At 38.8% G+C, this 21,109-nt stretch overlaps 1 protein-coding gene across 4 annotated transcripts in view; it reads left to right on the forward strand.

Annotated features, from left to right (window-relative positions):
• LOC109915632 (R3H domain-containing protein 1) overlaps positions 1-21,109 on the forward strand; it is a 111,292-nt gene that overhangs the window by 85,154 nt on the left and 5,029 nt on the right. For all 4 annotated transcript variants that reach the window (XM_048598744.1, XM_048598740.1, XM_048598742.1 and 1 more), the window contains 4 exons: positions 3,011-3,180; positions 10,268-10,412; positions 16,416-16,510; positions 17,431-17,515. In XM_048598744.1, the coding sequence (XP_048454701.1) occupies positions 3,011-3,180; positions 10,268-10,412; positions 16,416-16,510; positions 17,431-17,515 (495 nt within the window). The remainder of the gene's footprint in view (positions 1-3,010; positions 3,181-10,267; positions 10,413-16,415; positions 16,511-17,430; positions 17,516-21,109) is intronic.

A 21,109-nucleotide genomic window follows, 5' to 3' on the forward strand; every position in this document is an offset into this window, starting at 1 on the left:
CTCCTTCCAGTTAAAACAGTGTATTTGCTAAATTTACAGCTCACAATGTGGTATCTCTATATTGGTAGACCAAAAGCATATTAGGTGACTGCTTTACAAAATACCACCATTCAATCTGCAAGCATGACCCAAAGCTTCAGGTGGCCTGTCATTTTAATTCTTCACCATGCCCTCACACTTGCATTTCTGGCCTTGGCCTACTACACTTCTCCAGTTAATCCCTGTGCAAGTTTGAGACACAGCAACACATCTTTTAATTTGTTATTTTAAAGTCTGCTGGACTTAACATTGAGCTGAACAATTTCAGGCCTCTGTTTTCCCTTCCCCATTTTGTTTCTTCTTCTCTGTACATTTCAGTTTTACTCTTAGCTTTGCCTTCAGATAGCAGCATATCTGCGCCCAGCAGATTTTTGCTGCTTCACTTATCACAACACCATTCCTTTCGTCTAACTCCCATCCTGTCATCCACCTAGTCGCAATTCTTTCTAAGTCCATGTCCCACCTAGTGTTTGCTCAAACCCTATTATGCCTTTAACTTATCCCAATTCTGTTGAAAAGTCATCAGCCTGAAATGTTAAGTTTGGGCCAGATTTTCCAAGGAGAAGCGATCATAGTCAGATTGTTCTTACTTTCCCTGTTAAGAAAGAGCTCTACATTTCTGACAGGAGATTTCATTCACAGTTCCTACAAAAATGCAGAGCATACGTTAAACCCAACTGTCATGTTGTGCAGGATCGTCAGGAGAACGACAAAACATGCCATCTTTTTCACAGTAGTAATCGTTGTACTTTAATGTCTAGCAGCAATATCACCACTTTAACAGCTCCTGTCAAAGGATAACTAAGAGGTTAGGCTAGTTAATTAGGATGCTAGATGGGTAGTTGCCATGGCACAAGGTGGCAAGGGGGCCAGGTAAGTTAGGCTAGGTCGGATGGGGAGAGATATTGGGTGCTGCAGGGTTCAGAGGAGGTGTATGGCCCAGTGATGAGAGAGGTGAGTGTAGGTTCACATGGCAGGTAGGAGCTGATTGGGTTAACAGTGTGAGGATTTCGGATCCCAGTGGTTTGTCATTTACTTGAGGGAGAGGTGGTTGTTAGATTCTGGGGCTCATAGTGAAGTTGTGTCCTGGGATGAGATGTGAGAGCAGAATTGATTGGGCCTGGAGCAAAAATGGATGGTGTCTGGGTCTGGCAAGAGAAGTGTGCTGTTGGGTCTTGGGATAAAGGAAATTATGGGGTCATGTTGAGGAGGAGTTTCCAGTCAGGGTCTGGAGCTGGTGTAGTTGGAGCAAGTGTGCTAGTTTGGGGGTCAGTTTAATAGTTAATGAGGAGTAAAACTAGGTTTTTAGTTGTCCTACAGTTCCTGGATAACTTTCAACTGCAGTGGAACTGTCTGAATTCTTTTGTCTTCCGAGTGCAGGGAAATTGCCCTTCGGAATCTTCAATTTCTTGGTCAGTTCCTTCAGGTTCTGTTTCATCAAGAATCCTACAGTGTCCCAGTGGATGATTCCTGTCTATGCAGCAGAAATGACTGTCTAGCCATCCGAATATCTGGGCCTCTTTTGCACTGCCCAAGGATGCTGTCTGACCTGCTGAGTATTTCCAATCAAATTATAGAATCTGGTGTTCTCAAAGCATCTTCTAAAATTCATATGCTTGAGGGCAGTTTGAAAGCTAATACTCCATTTGCAGGGAAAAAGAAATTTCAGTCATGTGCTCTGCAAAATGACAGGTATTCAAAAACAGATCATCTCACATTCTAATCCCAAATTAGGATTCCCTTCCTGTCTTTCTTTCTTCTTTTCCTATTGATCTGTGCAAGTTGAGTTTAATGTTTGAATTTAGGTTCCCAGCATGACTCCATTGCATTGTTTCCTATCAATACAGTGTTTTTGTTCAGCACAAGCAATATTGTGCACTCTTACTACCTTTTTTCTACCTGACTTGCCACCGCTGCCTTTATAACAGAACATTGATTTTTGAGAGATTAAGCCTAACAAGGGAAATTAATCTTCTCATGTTTGGTTTATTCATTTAATATTTAGCATTTTATACTTGTGGTTCTTTTTTCAAAACTAAGAAATTCACCTGAAACTTCCAGCTGCCATTGTTAAGTCCTCATTTTGCAGAGCTAACGAACAATTGAAATAGTTTGAATGTTGCTGGCTCATGACTGATTTGTTTTTTTAAATCAGAAGATTCAAATATTGAATTGCACTGTTTACTTGCAAGAATTGTTTCGGTATTTACTATCAACATTAAATTTATGAAGTTGGGTACACTTTGATGCAATGTGCAATTAATTATTATAATTGATAGGTTAAGAAATAGTTTTTAGAATATATATTTAAACACATTGCAAAAATGTGAAAAATGCAATCATGTTTAATAATCTTCCAGGTATTTAATCTGAAAGTGATTTTTCAGTAATGTCAAAACAATAACTTTATTTAAATCGGTAATCCTTTTGGCTCCTGCACTGTTCTTCTTTTCTTCCTTTCCTTGTCCCGTAACTACTTGAGTCCTTCAAGAAATCTACCCTTTCAAAGGCCTTTCCTGTTTTTCATTTTCATGTAATCCTTTGGATGCAACACCAAAGACATGATGTCAGGTTCCATATGTATGCTGATGGCTCTAGTTCCACCTGATCACACTCCCTTCAAAGAGTTTGTCACCTATATGTATTGTAACATGCCTGTCCATCATGCAGACTTGAATTTAAAAAAAAGTTTCCTTCAAATTAAGCATCAAGACAGGCAAAACTGTTGTCTTTAGCCTGTGCTACAAGCTCCAATGAGTACTTCTAGTTTTTGGTTTCTGTTTATTTAACCTTACATATTTGGTGCCAAATTGTTTTTGTTATCCAAATTTGTAAGCTTTATTGGACTGATGTAGTTATTATCTCTGGTGTGTAATGATAGGAGGAAGGACATCATGGAATAGATTTAATCACACATTTTTCATTTTTATTTTGACCGTATATGCATTCATAACTTTTTCTTTCCTCTTAGCTGTTGTGTCACCACATGGCAGTGGAATGCTTATGATGCAGCTTAGCATACCCAACAACCCCCATCCTCGTGCTCATTCTCCACCCCAGTGGAAGCAAAATAAGTATTTCACCGTGGACCAGAGAGGACATAAATCTGCAGAATTTAACAACCCAGAGATTACCACGCAGGTATGCAACTCTGTTTCAGTTTATAGGGTATACACTGTTTACAGATATTCTGTAACTTTTGTACATTTATTCATGTTGTATACAACGGAATGGAGCAATGTTGTGGATATCTTCTTTGTTATAATCCCCATAGGACATAAGAACTAGGAACAGGAATACGAAATTTAGCCCCTCTAACCTGCTTCCCCCATTTAATAATCATGGCTGATCTCATCTCGGCCTCAACTCTACTTTCCTGTCTGCTCCCAATAACCCATAGAGACTAATAACTTAAAAATGTGTTGACTAAACACTATTTTTGTAAGAAGCTTATAATTTAAATTATAGAACCGAACTTTTAACTACCACTACTTTGATTCCATCATTGGTACACTACACTATCCTATAAAGGTACATTTGATTCTTCCAGTAGCAGTCCAAGATGATTCTTGGCTCCCAAGGGTTTATTTAGAGTCGTAGAGATGCACAGCTTGGAAACACACCCTTTGGTCCAACTCGTCCATGCTGACTAGATATCCTAAATAAATCTAGTCTCATTTGCAAGCATTTGGCCCATATCCCTCTAAACCCTTCCTATTCATATATACATCCAGATGCCTTTTTAAATGTTGTAATGGTACAAGCCTCCACCACTTCCTCTGGCAGCTCATTCTAAACACGCACCACCAACTGTGTGCAAATGTTGCCCCTTAGGTCCCTTTTTAAATCGTTCCTCTCTCACCTTAAACCTTTGCCCTCTAGTTTTGGACACCCCCACCCCAGGGAAAAGACCTTGGCTATTTACTGTATTCATGCCCATCCTCTGTAAGGTCACCCCTCAGCTTCCGACGGTCCAGGAAAAATAGCCCCAGCCGATTCAGCTTCTCCCTATAGCTCAAATCCTGCAACCAGTCTTCCCTGTAAATCTTTCCTAAACCCTTTTAATCTCACAACATCTTTCCTATAGCAGGGAGACGAGAATTGCACATTGTATTACAAAAGTGGCCTACTCAATGCCCTGTACATCCGCGACATGACTCCTATACTCCTATACTCCTATACTCAATGCACTGACCAATAAAGGCAAGCATACCAAATGCCACCTTCACTATCCTATCTGCTTGTAACTCCACTTTCACGGAACTATGAACCTTCACTCCAAGGCCTCTTTATTCAGCAACACTCCCCAGGACCTTACCATTAGGTGTATAAGTCCTACCCCGATATGCCTTTCCAAAATGCAGCACCTCCCATTTATCTAAATTAAACTCCATCTGCCACTCCTCAGCCCATTGGCCCATCTGATCAAGATCCCGTTGTACTCTGTATAACCTTTGCTGTCCGGTACACCTCCAATTTTAGTGTCATCTGCACACTTGCTAAACATATCTCCTATGTTCACATACACATCATTTATGTAAATGACAAAAAGCAGCAGACCCAGCACCGATATGTGTGGCACACCGCTGGTCACAGGCCTCCAGTCTGAAAAGCAACCCTCCGCCACCATTCTCTGTCTTCTGCCTTCGAGCCAGTTCTGTATCCAAATAGCTAGGCTTCCCTCTATCCCATGTGATCTAACCAGTCTACCAGCCTTTCTGAAGTCCATATAGATCACGTCCACCACTCTGCTGTCATCAATCCTCTTTGTTACTTCTTCAAAAAACTCAGTCAAATTCGTGAGACACTACTTCCCACGCACAAAGTCATGTTGACAATCCTTAATCAGTTCTTGCCTTTCCAAATACATGTAAATCTTGTCCCTCAGGATTCCCTCCAACAACTTGTCCACCACCGATGTCAGGCTCACTGGTCTACAGTCCCCTTGTTTTTTCTCACCACCTTTCTTAAATAGTAGCACCAAGTTAGCCAGTCTTTTGGCACCTTGCCTGTTGCTATCGATGATACAGATGTCTCAGCAAGGGGCCCAGCAATCACTTCCCTAGCTTCCCATCAATTGCTAGGGTATACCTGATAAGGTCCTGGGGATTTATCCACGATTATGCATTTTAAGATGTCCAGCACCACGACCTATGTAAGATGGACATTTTTCAAGAGGTCGCCTTTTATTTCCCCATGTTCTCTATCATCCATATCCTTCTCCACAGTTAACTCATTTAGCATCTTCCCATCTTCTGTGGTTCCAGGCATAGATGGTCTTCCTGATCTTTAAGGGGCCCTATTCTCTCCCTAATTACGCTTTTGTCCTTAATGTATTTGTAGAATCCCTTTGCCAAAATTCTGACATTTTCTTTTCGCAGCCTAGAAATTTTTAATTCCCAAGCTGTTTGTCATGGCATAGGTTTTCCCAGAGACTTCTCCCTGTTGCTAAAGCTAGGCAAATCCTCCAACCTCATTTTAAGTCCTCTCAAATTTAGTCTTTGTCGTGCAAGCTGCCATCGACATCCCTCTGAAGTGAATCACAGCACCTTGCTGCCTGTAGCTGCTCTCCCTCTCCCAAATCTAACAGACTAACTGATCTGTGGTTTACAATAATATTTTAGGAAAACCTATAACTTGATATCACAGTGGGTTCCTTTCTCGGGTTCCTTTTATATCAATCCCATCTCAAAGCCCATCTTCATGGTAGTGTGAATCACATGAGTCTTGTACGCAGGTAGAAGTAATGAATGGCTATCTTTTAGACTCCAACTCTCTCTCCTTTGAAGAAAAGGGATTGAATCGAGTTTGAAGCACAACATTTACAATCTAATATCCAATACTTTATTGGAACTTCGGAGCACATAGGCTGCTGCCGTTTTCTCCAAGTGAAACACATTGCACCACCTTCTTGGTAAAAGAATGTGAATTCCCTTCACTCTCTTTCAGTTAAATAACCCAGGCTTACTTCAGAACAGGTAACAATAAAGCCCTATATTTTAACTTAAATTATAAATGCCATGGTCTTTTAAATCTCAATTGGAACACCTTCGACAAAGTTTGGATATCTTGACAAATGGTACTGAATAAACAGGTGTAATCTGAAGTTCAGAATGCAAGTAAATCACCTATTAAAAATGTTCTGTTTCCTGCCTAACCAATTCTCAATCTATACTAATATATTGTCTCTCGTTTTATGTGCTTTAATTTTCCATACTAACTTTTCACATGAGACTTTATTAAAAGCTTTCTGAAAATTCTGTTAAGTAGTTGCCATAGTTCTTGGGTGCCACGGGGATGCTTTCTCAAGGGAGACACGCAACTGGTTTAACCCGAATCTATTTACCAGCTCAGTTGCCTGGACAGCTGGTTTGCGATGCAGTCTGATGCCAACAGTACATGTTCAATTACCACACCAGCTGAGGTTAACATGAGGGTCCTGCCTTCTCAACCTTGCCCTTGGCTGAGGCACAATGATCTCCAGTTAAATTCACCACCAGTTGTGTCTTGCATTAGAGCAGCCCCGTGGTCTTCCGGGATTACTGTGAATTTACCTATTCTACTAGTTACATCCTCAAAAAGCTCCGTTAGGTTTGTCAAACCTACAAATTTCCCTTCGATATACCCATGTTGCATTTGTCTAATCTAGTTGATTTTTTTTTTTGTCCCCTGTTATCACTCCCTTTGTCATACTCCTACCGTTTTTCCAACACAGACAGGAGATTCTGTGGCACTGAGCGTGAATCTAGGATAGTATGTTGATTTCCTGTTGCCAGGGCTAAAAACGTCTCAAAACATTCGAAATTCGAAGCGTATTGGCGAAGGGGAGAGAGAGAATCCAGAAGTTGTTGTACGCTAGTAGGAATGACATAGTTAGGGAAAGGGTTCTGGCTTTGCAGAGTAAATGTAAGAGGTTAACTGCAAGGTTAAAAAACAGAACATCAAAAATAATAATCTCTAGTTTACTTGCAGTGCCAAGTTCTATGAGGGAAGGAATAAAACAAAAAGGGAAATAAATTGATGGCTGAAGAGGTGGTGCGACGTGCAAGGATTCATTTTCTGGGATCATTGGGATCTCTTCTGTGACAGAGGAGACCTGTTCAAAAAGGATGGGTTTCACCTTAATTGGAAAGGGATCAATATCCTGGCAGGGAGATTAGCTAGTTCTGTTTCGGGAGCCTGTAAACTTTTAGCGTTGGGGGTTTGGGGGTGGACTTGCAAGTAAAAGTGAAAATAGAAAGGAAGATGAGGATGGTTCTGAATCAGAAAAGAGAAAGTCAATTAGAAAAGACAGACAAGAGAAAATCAGACATGAGAAAGTCTGAACAATTAAATTGCATTTATATCAATGCATGAGGTCTTACAGGTGAGGCTGATGAGCTCAGGGTATGTAGAGAAACCATAGGACTCTGACGTCGTAGCGATTGCAGAAACTTGGCTGAGGGATGGACATAACTGGTAGCTCAATGTTCTGGGTTTTAGAAGTTATAGGAAGGATAGAAAGAGAGGCAAAAGAGGAACGTCTGTGGCATTTTGATTAAGAAAAGCATTATTGCTGTAATTAGAGAAGATATTTCTAAGGGATCATTTAGTGAAAATGTATGGGGTGAAATTAGAAATAAGAAGGGGATGATCGTCTTGATGGGATTGTACTGTATGCACCCCAATAGTCATGGAAGTTAAGAAGCAAATATATGGAGAGATCTGAAATATGTACAAGAATAATAAGATTGTAGTAGTAGGGAATTTTAATTTTGCAAACATTGACTGGGACTGCCATAGTGTTAAAGGTTTGGATGGTGAAGAATTTAAGTGTTCAAGAACATTTTCATTATCAATATGTAAATATTCCTACTACAGAGGGAACAAAACATGACCATCTTTTTGGAAGTAAGACAGGGCAAGTGATTGAAGTGTTATTATGGGAACTTTGGAATTAGTGATCATATTTTTATTAGTTTTAAAATAGTTATGGAGAAGGATAAATTTTCTGTAGAAATTCACGTTCTTAATTGGAGTAAGGCAAATTTTAAGGGTATGAAACAAGAACTTTCAAAAGTTGATTGTTCGCTGGTAAAGGGACGGCTGGCAAGTGGGAGGCTTTCAAAAGTGTGATAATAAGAGTTCAGAAGCATTATGTTCCTGTTAAAGTGAAAAGCAAGGCTGGCAAGATTAGGGAACAATGGATAAATAAAGATATTGAAGTTCTAGACAAGAAAAGAAAATCATATATTAGATATAGACAACTGGGATTAAATGAATCTTCTGAAAATAAGGCTAAAGATAATCCAAAGAGATCCTACAAGTACATTGAGAGCAAAAGAGAATATTTGTCAGGCATGATTTCCCCTTTTGTGAAGCCATGCTGATTCTGGTTGATTGTATTATTTATTTCTAAATGCTCTGCTGTAGCAGCCTTGCTAACTGGCCTCTAGTTTTTTTTTGTCTTCTTCCCTTTACAAGTAAAGGTGTTAACATTGGTAGTTTTCCAGTTGTTCGAGATTTTTCTAGAATGTAAGAATTCCCGGAAGATTACTATCAGAGCATCTAATGTCTCTCTAGCTACTTCCTTTCATATTCCAGGATGGATCCCATCAGATCGAGGGGACTTATCAGACTTTCACCCCACTCCTTTCCCAGTACTTTTTCCTCTAGTGATAGGTATTGTATTTATTTCCTCTCTTTCTTTTTGCCCCTTGATTACTTAGCACTTTTGAAATCTATTAGTGTTTTCTACTCTGAAGACTGATGCAAAGTATTTATTTTCCTCCTCTGCGATTTCCTGGTGCAAAATTACTATTCTCATTCTCTGAAGTCACTTTGGCTTCTCTCTTACGTCATTTTAAGTTTAAAGAGATGCTTGTTGTCTGTCTTGATATTGCTTGCAAGTTTACCTACAGAGTTCATTTTCTCCGTGTTTAGTCATGTTTTCTTGGTTTTTAAAACTTTCCCAATTTTCTGACTTAGCACTAATCTTTGCCATATTGTATGTGATTTTTTTTTTTTCAATCCCATGCTATGTTTAATTTTGTATCAGAGATACTAGGAACTGCAGATGCTGGAAAATCTGAGATAACAAGACTTGGAGCTGGATGAACACAGCAGGCCGAGCAGGAAGGCTGACGTTTCGGGCCTAGACCCTTCATCAGAAAATTTCTGCTCCTATGATGGCCTGCTGTGTTCATCCAGCTCTACACCTTGTTATCTATGTTTAATTTCCCTGGTTAACCATAGTAGGCTTATCCCGTTCCTAGAATCTTCCTCCTTTATATGTCATTTTCTGAGTCCTTAAACACCTGCCATCGTTCCTCAATCATCTTTGTTGCAAAACTACTTTCCCAGTTCACTTCAGCCAGCTCTGCCCTTATCCCTTTGTAATTACCCTTATATAAACTTAGCACAGTTGTTTCCAACCTACATTCCCTCCTCTCAAAACTAGTGTCAGAATCCGTATTCGGACCTGTAACTGGAGTTGCCGTGAAGCATCTGCAAGGCATACTCATGGACAGTCCTGACAGAGCTGCACACCACACAACCATCATAGCTTGGGAACCTAGGTGCCTCAACATTAACATTTGCCACCCTTAGTGAACACCATATGCAGGAGAAGCCAACTTACAAAATAAGGCGATGATACAGCTTTTCCTGGTAGCGTTCTCGAGAAGATCAACGACACTTACATAGGCTCATTTTTGATGAAAAATTTTGCTATCTGATGCCTTGGGACCTAACCCTGTGTGACATGAAAGTGCTTCATCACTCTCCAGCATACTCTGAGGAATTGGTATAATCACTGTCATCAACGTGTATGCTTCTGCACATGAGGCAATAGGTGACCTTGAGTAATTCCTGTTTCATGTCCCAGCAAGTGAAACTTGTAACACCAGGATCAGGAAGGATTTGAATCTCTGGAAACATGATGGCCACAGAAACTTCAAAGAAAGGGAACTTTAATAAGGTCATCCTCCTGACAAAATGTTTAGAATATGACCCTGTCCTTTAATATTAGTCATTAATTTTATATTGTTGTTAGAGGGTGATTGCTTGACCTAGTAATGAAGCATTTTGACTTTTAATTAATGTCCATGAATTTAGCCAAGATTGTGTTTTGTCAGCCCATGGGACTTTAAGTCACTTGTTTTTAATTAAGATTCTGAGTTCATGAAATAAGAAAGCTAAAATTACATGGAGTTTCTTTGAATTTGATATTGACTTTTGTTTTAAACAGAGCAGTCCACAGATAGGTAGTCCTGCTGTATCTCCAGCTCAATCACCGGCACCACAACCAATGACAACTATTAAAAATGTCCGCGCTGGACTAGGACCACTTCCATTAATGGCGCAGTTTCCTCAACCTGTGGTCCCTGGACAAGGTATTTGCTTCAGATACAGATCACTATTTTGACCGTTTTTGGTTTTAAGAAAGATGCATAATGTTCCTAAATTGTCGTGATAAAAACAAATCCTGTGCCAACTGCAGAAAATTTCAAAGTTTACATACAACTAAATAAGGTGGTATTTAAAGCTGTGCATGGAGTTACAAAGGGGCATAGGCAGACTGAGTATTGCAGACAGGCTTAAGTGTATTCATGTAAGGTCATCCATTTTGGATCCAATAAAAACGAAGTAAAAATACTTCCTTAATGGCAAGAAACTAGGGTTCTAAGACTCAGTGATTTTGGTATCCAGGTATACAAATTCAGGTAGAGGGCAGCACACAGGCCCTGTTTACAAAGGGCTGGAATACAAAGAAGAGAAAATGATTCTTTAGTGGTACAAAACCTTGGATTGAACACTGCTTTCACCTTTTCTATACAACCTTAGGAAGGATAAATCAACAATGGATAGGCTTAAAGGTTTAAATTATAATGGCAGGTTGTGTAAAAAAAATTGTTGTATTTGCTTGATTTTCAAGTGTTGAAACATGAAATACTTTTTTTGAAGATTGAAAGATTTTCATTAGGTAAGGATCAAACATGGATAAATAGAACTGAGGTAGAGCTCATTCATGATCTAACAGAATGACCAAAGAAGCTAAAGGGTCTGAATGGACTCTTCCTGTGACAACTTCTGCATTGTGTCCCCGTTTCTTATGACTTCAATTACAGTACATGTAACTGAAACCAATTTTCAACTCAACTGCAAAAATACTAACGTCTTCAATCATTGTTCCCAAAGGAGTTAACAATGTTCCTTATCAATAGCGCAGTCAATTCAGAAACTACTTGGGTCATGGCTGACATTTTTCCATTTGAAATGTTAATACACACATTGTTGCAGATGGAAATAAACAATTTCATTATCTTTAAAGTTGTGCCCATTGGAGACATTTGGAATGGAAGGTTACTATTCCTGAGCCAGAGGCATTTCATGTAAGGAGATTATTGTAGGCACTTCCCCCAATTTAGCATTAGGAAATTGCTGCACAAAAGAGTGCCCGTAATCCCAAGGCAAATAGCAAAACGATACAGTATTCTTTAACTGATCAAACAGACAGGATAAAACTGTTGGTCTGAATGAGATAGCAAAAGCACTACTACTTACTTGACCAATTTATTAGAAAATCGAACAGTGCCAGAAGATTGGCGCACACCAAATGGTTGTATCTACATTTAAAAAGGGAGGTAGTAAGATTCATAGAGCTATAGACTAGTTACCTTAATATCGATGATAGAAAAGTTAATGAAATCTTTAATTAGATCTGATAAAACATCTAGAAGCTGAAAATTTAATAAATGGCAATCGGTACCAATTTCAAAATGGATGATCTTGCTTGCCTAATTTTATTGAATTCTCTAAAGAACAAACAAAGAATAGACAAGGGTAATGCAATCGATATAACGTAATTGGATTTTCTAATGAGTTTGTGTACTCATGTTTAAGATCTGAATCTGTGGAGGTGGTGAGTAGCAGAAGCAGATGTTACAATTCTGAGGTCACTCTCACCTTTACAAATCAAAATGGTAATGATTAACACCCACAGTTTTATACATTGTTCTTCCACCTCTCACGTGTGACGATGCTGTCACTTTAAAAAGGTTATTTTGTCCATGGTCTTTTTGAAGAGAGATTGTAAAGGCAGAGGTCCCGACAAGTCAGGGAATTACAGTTTAACAATGGAAGGGGAGTGGCCAGTTTTCCGGTTCAAGTTTTTTCTAGGTTTTTTTTTAAAGCTACAGCAGTTACAAGATGTTCTGGGTACCAAAAGCGTTGCAAGCTTCAGTAAAGGATTCCTCTGAATTTGTCTGAAATCTCTCTCTGGATGTTGTGCCCTCCTGTCTATAAGAATCTGTGTTTGAATTTACCTTTTTGGCAAGAGGTGTGTTTATGGGCTGTTACCATATTGGAATAGTTAATTAGTTAAGTTGCTGTATTGGGTCGGTTAGGTTTTCCAACAGTGAAGTTACTCTAAATTCTGCTTTCTTTTGTTCGTATTTCAACTGTAGTATTTAAATAAAGTTTGTTTTGCTTAAAGCCGAGTGGTTTGACCAGTTGCATCACACCTGGAACACCCACTTCACATCTGCCTCTTAAAATAAGAGAACGTTAGGGTGTCGGCTACCTTCTTAAAATATTTTGAGGGGGTCTGGCCTGGTCCATAACAGATTGAGGGCTTGTCCAGCATTTGAACCCAGGACCCCTCACACCAAAGCAAGAATCACACCCCTGGACAATCCATTTACAGAAGTTAAAATAGAGCTCCATATAAAATAAAACTAATGGACATGACCTTATATGTGTAACTTTATTTTTCCTCAGTGAGCTTTGGTTTTGTGGATTCAGTACCACTTCGATAATTTATCTTGGGCATTGTTTCATTCTTATTACTTTTTTATTCATTCACTTGATGCTGCAAGACTCACATCTGTTGCCTATCCTTTGTTGCCTTTAAGGATGGTGAGGTGCTGCCTACTTGAACATCTGCAGTCTATATGGTATGGATCTACCCACAGTGCTGTTAGGAAAGAAGTTCCAGATTTTCTGACCCAACGATAGTGAATGAACTACAGTATAGTTGCAAGTCAGATAACTGTGTGGCTGCGAGGCGAGTTAATTGATGGTGATGTGACATTCCATCGACTGCAACCCTTGCCATTCTCGTTATAAGGGACACAGATTTGGAACTTGCTGTAGTGGGGTTGTGGTTCCACCAAGTGGAAATTTTAATCCAAAGTGATTTGATATAATACCATTCAATTTCCTTCTTCCACATTTATTACAATTAAAAAAGAGGACACACCAAATATTTGCAATAGATTGCAGAAATGTTTTTATTATCAACTTGTTTGCACTGTTTTTAATAAGGCTTACTGAGATTTCTGAACTGAACAGTTTTTAAGAGCAGCAGTAGTTCACTAGCCCAGTCATACTTCAAATTGGCACAAATTTTACTGGTTATTAAATATAAGACTGAAATTTACTGTGACTGCAGATAATGTAACCTGATTTCAGCAATAATCTGGTAAATTGTTAAATCACTGGTACAAACACTCTTGCAATTGAACAACAAAGTATAAGCTGAGGAAACATCACTCAAATTTCTCCATGAGTTCTTTTGAGTATTTTCATAAACTTCCCTGTTTATTGCCCATTTCATGACCAAGAAGAAAAATCCCTGTAAAATTGAGCAGTGTTCCATCTTCTGTACCTTTTCCAGATGCAGCCCATCACCATTCTAGTTCAAGGACCTCAACAAGCATCATCCTAGATTCCTTTTGAGCAGGGGCTTGGCCATGGATATGACTGGAGTGGCCTCACCTCACCATCAAGAGGCAGGCTTTTTTTCCTTTCACACATTTTTTAGAAACATCATAATTACATGGTGTCACTGCTTTGAGCAGCTGTTACACAAAAATCTCGACTTGTGATGCACATTCACCTAGATGAGCTTTTTATAGTGTTCCCTTCGCCACTCCCTTATTAAGTTTTTGAGAATCTGAGAACATCCTTAAGTTACAAATGCTATTTGTCTACAGAAAGACTTTGATTATTTTGCTTCTTACCCATCTGTTTCAAGCAGCAATTTCTGAGATGTTTTGTCCATCTGGTTAGATCATATCTTAAGTACTGTATTTACCACTGATCAAGACGCAGATGTATCCCAATCTTCCAGGTGATGCAAAGAAAAATGTAGGGCTGATCCTTGCACGAAAAGATATGATCAACTGAATCGCTGGAAAAAAGTTGATTCACGTCCACCTCACACATGCTGTTTCTTCACCTCGCCATCCCCCAATCTCCTACACCTCCCAACTTCCTTTGCAGTTTTTCTTCTTTTCTCTGTCTTACATTTCAAACATGTTCAGTGGCTGTAAATTACCGTGAGAGGTCTTTTTTGATTGTCTATGTTTATAATATATATATTTATATAGTGTAAAAAATCTATCTCCATCCTTGACAGTGGGTTTTTTTTTTAAACTTTCTCTCTTTCCTTCCATTTTTGCTTTCTCCTATCTTTCCGTCCTGGGCCACAGCCTTCTCACAGACCTACATCATCCTAGTTTTTCATCATATCCTTTTGTTTGTATCCAGTCAAAAGCACTACACCACTATAGTACTTCAAGTTGTTCTGAAAATGTTAGGGTCACACAAGCCATCAAAGTTCATGCACTATTTATATATGGAGCTCAGAAGAGATTGCAACATTTCTGGTGATTTGTACCTTTTTTGAAAATGTTTTTCTGCACCTCCTCTGGTACTAGCTCATGAGTCAAAATACAGAAGGGAGATAGAAGGTTTGGTGACGTGGTGCAATGAGAACAACCTCTCTCTCCACGTCAGCAGAACTAGATAACTGATCGTTGACTTCAGAAAGAAAGAATGAGACCACGCCACCATCTCCATCAACAGAACTGAGGTTGAAAGGGTGGAGAGCATCAAATTCCTCAGAACAAAGAAAATTACAGCACAGGAACAGGCCCGTCGGCCCTCCAAGTCTGCGCCGATCCAGATCCTCTATCTAAACCTGTCGCCTATCTGTATCCCTCTGCTCCCTGCCCATTCATGTATCTGTCTAGAGGGACGATAACCAACGACGTGTTCTGGACTTCCCACATAGATGCGATGGTCAAGAAGGCATAATGATGCCTCTTCTTCCTCAGGTGGCTCAGGAAATCTGGCATGTCCATAAACACCCCCAGGATGCACAATTGAAAGCATACTGTCTGTGTGCATAACGGACTGATATGGCAACTGCTCTGGCTAGGACTGTCAGAAACTACAGAAGGTGGTGTGCACAGCCCAAACCACCGCAGAAGCCAAACTTCAGTCCATGGACTCCATTTACACAGCTTACTGCTGGGAAAGACTGAAATCATCATCAAAGACCCATCACACTCCGGTCATGCTCTCCTACAAACTCTTCCCTCAAGCAGAAGTTGAAGAAGCCTGAACACACGCACGAGCAGGTTCAGGAACAGCTTCTTCCAGCTGTTGTTAGACTGATGAATGGACTGTCTAGCCTCAAATAATGCTGATCTCGCTAACGTTGATGTCGCCTAGTGCACGCTCTGTGCAATGTAACCTGTATCTCTGTCTAAATCTTTTTGATCTGTACAACCTTGCTTACTATGATCTGCCTGTACTGTTCGTAAACAAAGCTTTTCACTGTACTTCAATACACATGACAATAAATAAATAAATCAGTTACAATACCAGTTGCTTTTTATTTGCTAACTTGATAAAATAGTTAACAAGGAAAGAAAAGGCTAATTGTAAAATGTAAGGGTGATGTAAATTAAATTTGGAAGCACATCCTTCAAAATGACAGTCATTGTTTGTGTGCTGTGTGGAGAAATGGGCTTATCTTGCACTCTTGTTCATTGCAGAACCAGCTCATATTAGTCTCCTAAACCTGTGTTGCTCCTTTACATTTAAACATATCAGGCATGGCGGTGTGACGTGAACTACAGGATTTCAGTGAAATATGATATAAACAGCTCCAAATTTGTCATAGGTTTAATTTATGCACAACTTGTTGTAAGTTTTCATTTGAAGAAGTACCTTGGGTTTTGCTATCTGTTTGGTCATGCAATAAAATTAAGGAAAATATTTGGAAGAATATCACATGTCACTTGACCTTTGTCTTAACCAACTTGCCTCTTGTTGACATCAGTTATTTATTCTCTGTTACACAGTACTTAAAAACAGTCTACTAATTATTGGTGTTCGATAGTTTAATTGCTTTAATAGATGTTATTAACATTTGGAAGGACCCCTAATAACTAACTAGAACTTCAGTCTCATTAATTTTACCTGGTATCCTGTCATAGATGCCTTTGAGTTTTCTTTAAGTGTGCTTGAACCTGTATACATAGGTTGTAAATTGAAGCTTTACACAGGAGTATATATTTTTTAAAAACCCCTTTCTGTTAAAGGAGATGGGCGCTACCCTTTGCTTGGCCAGCCTTTGCAGTACAACGCTCCGATCCGTCCTCTTCTACATGGGCCTCACATAGTCTCAACACAACAGGTTGGTTTTCAGAATTACCGAAGTCATAATATCCTGATCTCAATGGCTTTTGAACAATAAATTATTGGGAAATCTGACAACATTTTTGCAAAGAATTGTATCTACTCAAAGTTTTGCTATTTGAGTTGGGTTTTTTGCTCGACTTTCCATTCAAATTCATTTGTATTTCATTTGAAAGTTCTTATTAACCAATCCAATTGGACAGCATTTTAAAACTTTTCGTAATATGAATATATTTATTAACATACAAATAGATTTGCACAATTTTATTGTCTGCTAAAATGGATTTATCACAAAATTACACATTTCATCAGTGTTTAGTATTCCACGTACAAGTAAAATCTAATTTTATAACTATCAATGGCTACGCAAATGCTAAAAATGAATTTTTAAAAGGATACAAACCTTATACTAGTTTCTTTGCAGTAAAGTAGCCTCATTTTTTTCAGTTTTTTACATTCATCTTTTTGATTCTATTAGTGGCCTTTGGAAAAAAATACTCAGTTTAGAGAATCTTATTGATAACCCACAAACAGGCATAAGTGATGGAAGCTCGCCCAGTGATTAATTTGGTTTGGGAATGAGACTGGTTTTGTGGTACAGCCAGTTTCCTATAGATTTTTTTCTTATTTTTAAATCAGTACAGAAGATTCCAGAAATTCAGCTTCTGCAGAACTGGGTGTGCTTGAAATCCTTCAGTCTTTTAAAGATCTTTTCTGATCTTTTGTGCTGGTTTTTGGTAGGTTTCGGCCAGGTTTTTTCCTGTGAATAATTGTCCATGATGTTTTGTTAGCCAGTTAGTTTCTGTTACATTTGGTATTTGCTTTGCTAAGGGCTTATTCTTAATATTTTTTTTTTCTTTTTAATCCTGAAAGAATAATTTAGATAATGTTGGTTTGATGTTTTTATTGAAATTTTAGAGTCAGAATTTGAATAGGCATGGAGGAAGAGGAAAGAAACAAACGAGGAAAGCAGCATCAACAGACCTTGGTGCAGGAGAACCTGGTGCGTAAATAAATGCAAAACCTCTATATGGAGGTTGACTATTCCCCTGAAAAAGACACATCTTCCCAAAGATTTTTGTCTTGCATTCATCAGGACATTTGCAAGAATACCAGTGTAAAGGGAAACAACATGTTATACTGTTTGAGAAAAAAGTTTTTAGATTGGCTGGCAGGTGGACTGAGAATGGAAAAAGCCTTGCCAAGAGGAATGTACACACATTGTTACTATGTCAACTTAACAAATAGGCAGTGGCCATGTCTTGACCGATCACAGTCAACCTGCCTGGTTTAAATTAAAACAAACATTAGCAGATAACTGTTGTTTCATTACCTAACTGGTGCATTTTTTTATGGCAACACCTGTACCAGTACTTAACATGAATTCTCTGCTATCCAATTCAATGTATTTAGAAATGAAGGCTTTTGCTTTTGCCTTACTTTTGGGCTTGTTGACCTGTGTTATTCCTTTAGTCATTTACCTATCTGATTCCCAGGTCCCTTTTGTTATTCTACTTTGTTTAGATCATAAGATCATAAAAAATAAGAGCTAGAGTACGTCATTTGACCCATTGAGGTTGATCCACAGTTGAGTAAGATTATAGCTGATCTGATTGGGGCTGTCACTATATTATCTTGCTTTCCCCAAAAGCCCTTGTTGATCACAAATCTGTCTAATTTAGCCTTGAAAATGTTCAGTGACCGTCCTCCCAGTGCTTGCAGCGGAAGAGAATTCCGAAGACACATGACTCCTTGGGGGAAGGAATTTTTCTCATCCTTGTCTTCAGTGAGAGATCTGTTATCTTTAAGCTGTCCATCCTGGTTCTAGATCCCCTGATAGGAAGGACTTAGCATCTAGTCTGCTAAGCCCTCTCAGAATCTTGTATATTTCAGTAGTATCACCCTTAATTCTTCTAAACTCCAATGGGTACAGGTCAAATATAGTTGATCTTTTTTCATAAGACAACCCCTTCATCCCAGGAATTGACTTTGGGAAACTAATCTGAACCAATTCCAATGCAGCTTTCTTCTTAAGTAAAATACCTATTTTCCAAGATGTTTGAATTTTCCTTATTTGCCCTTCCAAAATGTAACATCTCAAATTTATCCATATTGAAATTTATTTGCCAGTTAAATACCAATTCTACAAGTTTAGCAATATCTTCCCCTATTTCATCACAATCCTGTGTTAACTGTCTTCTGGAATGTGATCTTATCCATAAATTTTGGAATTGCACTTCCAATTCCCAAGTCCAAATTGTTTATATCAGTAGTAAATTACAATGGCCCCAGCAACAGTCCTGTGGAACATCTCCTCTTACAGTTCTTTTTGTAGTCAGTTCAAGATTTATTCTCACCTTTGTACTGATTCTACATTCTACACCTTAGTCATGAGTCTGTTATGCGGTACCTTATTTGCAGGCCTTTTGGAAATCCAAGTATCTTGGATCTCCTGTAATAATTTTATTTACCCTTTCTGTTCTTTGATGGATTCAATAAGATTGGTTAAGCATGACCTTCCCTTTTAGAGTCTGTGCTGAGTGCTCTTTATTATATTTTCAGTTTTGAGGCATTTTTCTATCGCACGTTCGAGTAAAGATTCTATTGTGTGTCCAAACACCAAGATCAAGCTAAGTTACCTAAATTTTACAAGGATTTGCTGTAATGGTAACATAAATAAAGTTGTGTTTCCCAAAATCCACTGGTTCACTGGTGGAATCCCTAACTCTGAAATCAAGCCAGTCTCAAAGCTAAAATTAATTAACATCCTATGTGAACATTAAAATATCTTGATCTCAATTCTTAGGATCTGGCAGTTTTTTAGTATCTTAGACAACTGATCATTCTTTATGTGCAGCATCAGTTGTGTGTGTCAGTAGATTATTCAGATCAAGAGAGTATCATAGCCATCCAAGAATACTAAAGGCAATTGCCATAATTGCTATCCTGATTTCAAATAAAATTACTGCAGGGGAGGAATGCTATTTGCTTCAATTTAACTAGCTCATCCTGGTTCACTTTTCTCTCCCTTTCCCCCTAACAGTATGTACAAGTATCACAAAGGCACAGAAGTCACAAATCAGCTAACTGAGCATAAGTCAAGAAACAAGACTGGGAATATTTTAACTGGGGCTTTATATCAACATGCAATGTCTTTATATCAGCACACAATCCATTTATCCCCAAAACTGCCAATGCTGCTTTTTTAAAAGCAAGCACAGCAATATTTCAAAAACTGGATTATGACTTTCCGACCTGACTGCTTTTTTTGTTCAAACAAACATCAAAGCAAATGGAGATTAGAAAATGGCAATAAGGTGGGTGAACTGTGAGGAGGTTGCAGAGATGCTTCGGAGTGATTTGGGAAAACTCAGTTGAGTGGGCAAATGTATCGTGGATGAAGTGTAATATGGATAGAAAAATCATTGAGAATGGGAAAGTGCAACAAGACCTGCGTTTCCTTGTACACCAGTAGCTGAAAGTAAACAGGCAGGTTCAGCAGGTGGTGAGAAAGGCAAATGGTACGTTGGGCTTCATAACTAAAGGATTTGAATGCAGTTGCAGGGATGTCTTGCTGCAATTGTTCACAGTTTTGGTGAGATCACACCTGGAATATTGAGTGCAGTTTTTGTCTCCTTTTGGAACCATGTTCTGCTATGGAGGGAGTTCAATGAAGATTTACCAGACTGATGCCTGATATGGCAGGCCTGACGTATGAAGGGTGATTGGATCGGTTAAAGCTATATCCACTGACATTTAGAAGAATGATAGGAGATCTCATAGAAACTTGTAAAGTTCTAACAGGACTAGGTACAGTAAATGCAGGAAAGATGTTCACAATGACTGGGGAGTCAGACCCATCGGTCACATTCTAGAGACATGAGGATGGAGAGGATACAGCCTGTTTGGGACAGAGATGAGAAATTTCTTCACCCAGAGAGTGGTTAGCCTGTGGAATTCTCTACCACAGAGAGCAGTTGAGGCCAAAACATTCAATGCTTTCAAAAAGGAGATATAGTTCTTAGAATTGAAGAGTTTGGAGGACATGGGGTGTAATTGGGAAGAGGGTACTGAGCTGGATGGTCAGCCAAGAAAATACTGAATGGCAGAGCAGGTGAAGGACTGAATGGCATACTTCTTCTGTTTTTGAAGTATTTAAGTATCTGCATCAGGGGTACGTGTGTCTGGTTCACATTTGTAAGACGTCACAAGTAACTAACATGGTTACTGTTAAAAAGGGAGACCACAGATTTTGGACCTTTTTTCCCTTTCTTAAGGTAGAATAAGAGCAGTTGCTCAGGTCCCAAATTACAGATCATCATCCTAATCATTGGTACTACTTCCATTTAATTTCTCCCTTTTGGGAGATCATGACATTCCACTCACCATAAGTAGACCCTTCCCAAAATTGAATCTTGACCTAGTTAACCTTATGGATTCACTGACACAGTTTATTCCTTTAAATTAAGTCTCACTGTCCATTAGTAACTCATAAGGTACCATAATCTGGGAAAAGTAACCATGTTTTGCTTTTGTCATGGGAGCTAGTTAAATAAACGGGCAGATGGTGACACTTTTCTTCTTTAGCAGTCGTTCA

The sequence above is a fragment of the Rhincodon typus genome, chromosome 7 (genome assembly GCF_021869965.1).
Source record: "Rhincodon typus isolate 14 chromosome 7, sRhiTyp1.1, whole genome shotgun sequence".
Classification (NCBI taxonomy): domain Eukaryota; kingdom Metazoa; phylum Chordata; class Chondrichthyes; order Orectolobiformes; family Rhincodontidae; genus Rhincodon; species Rhincodon typus.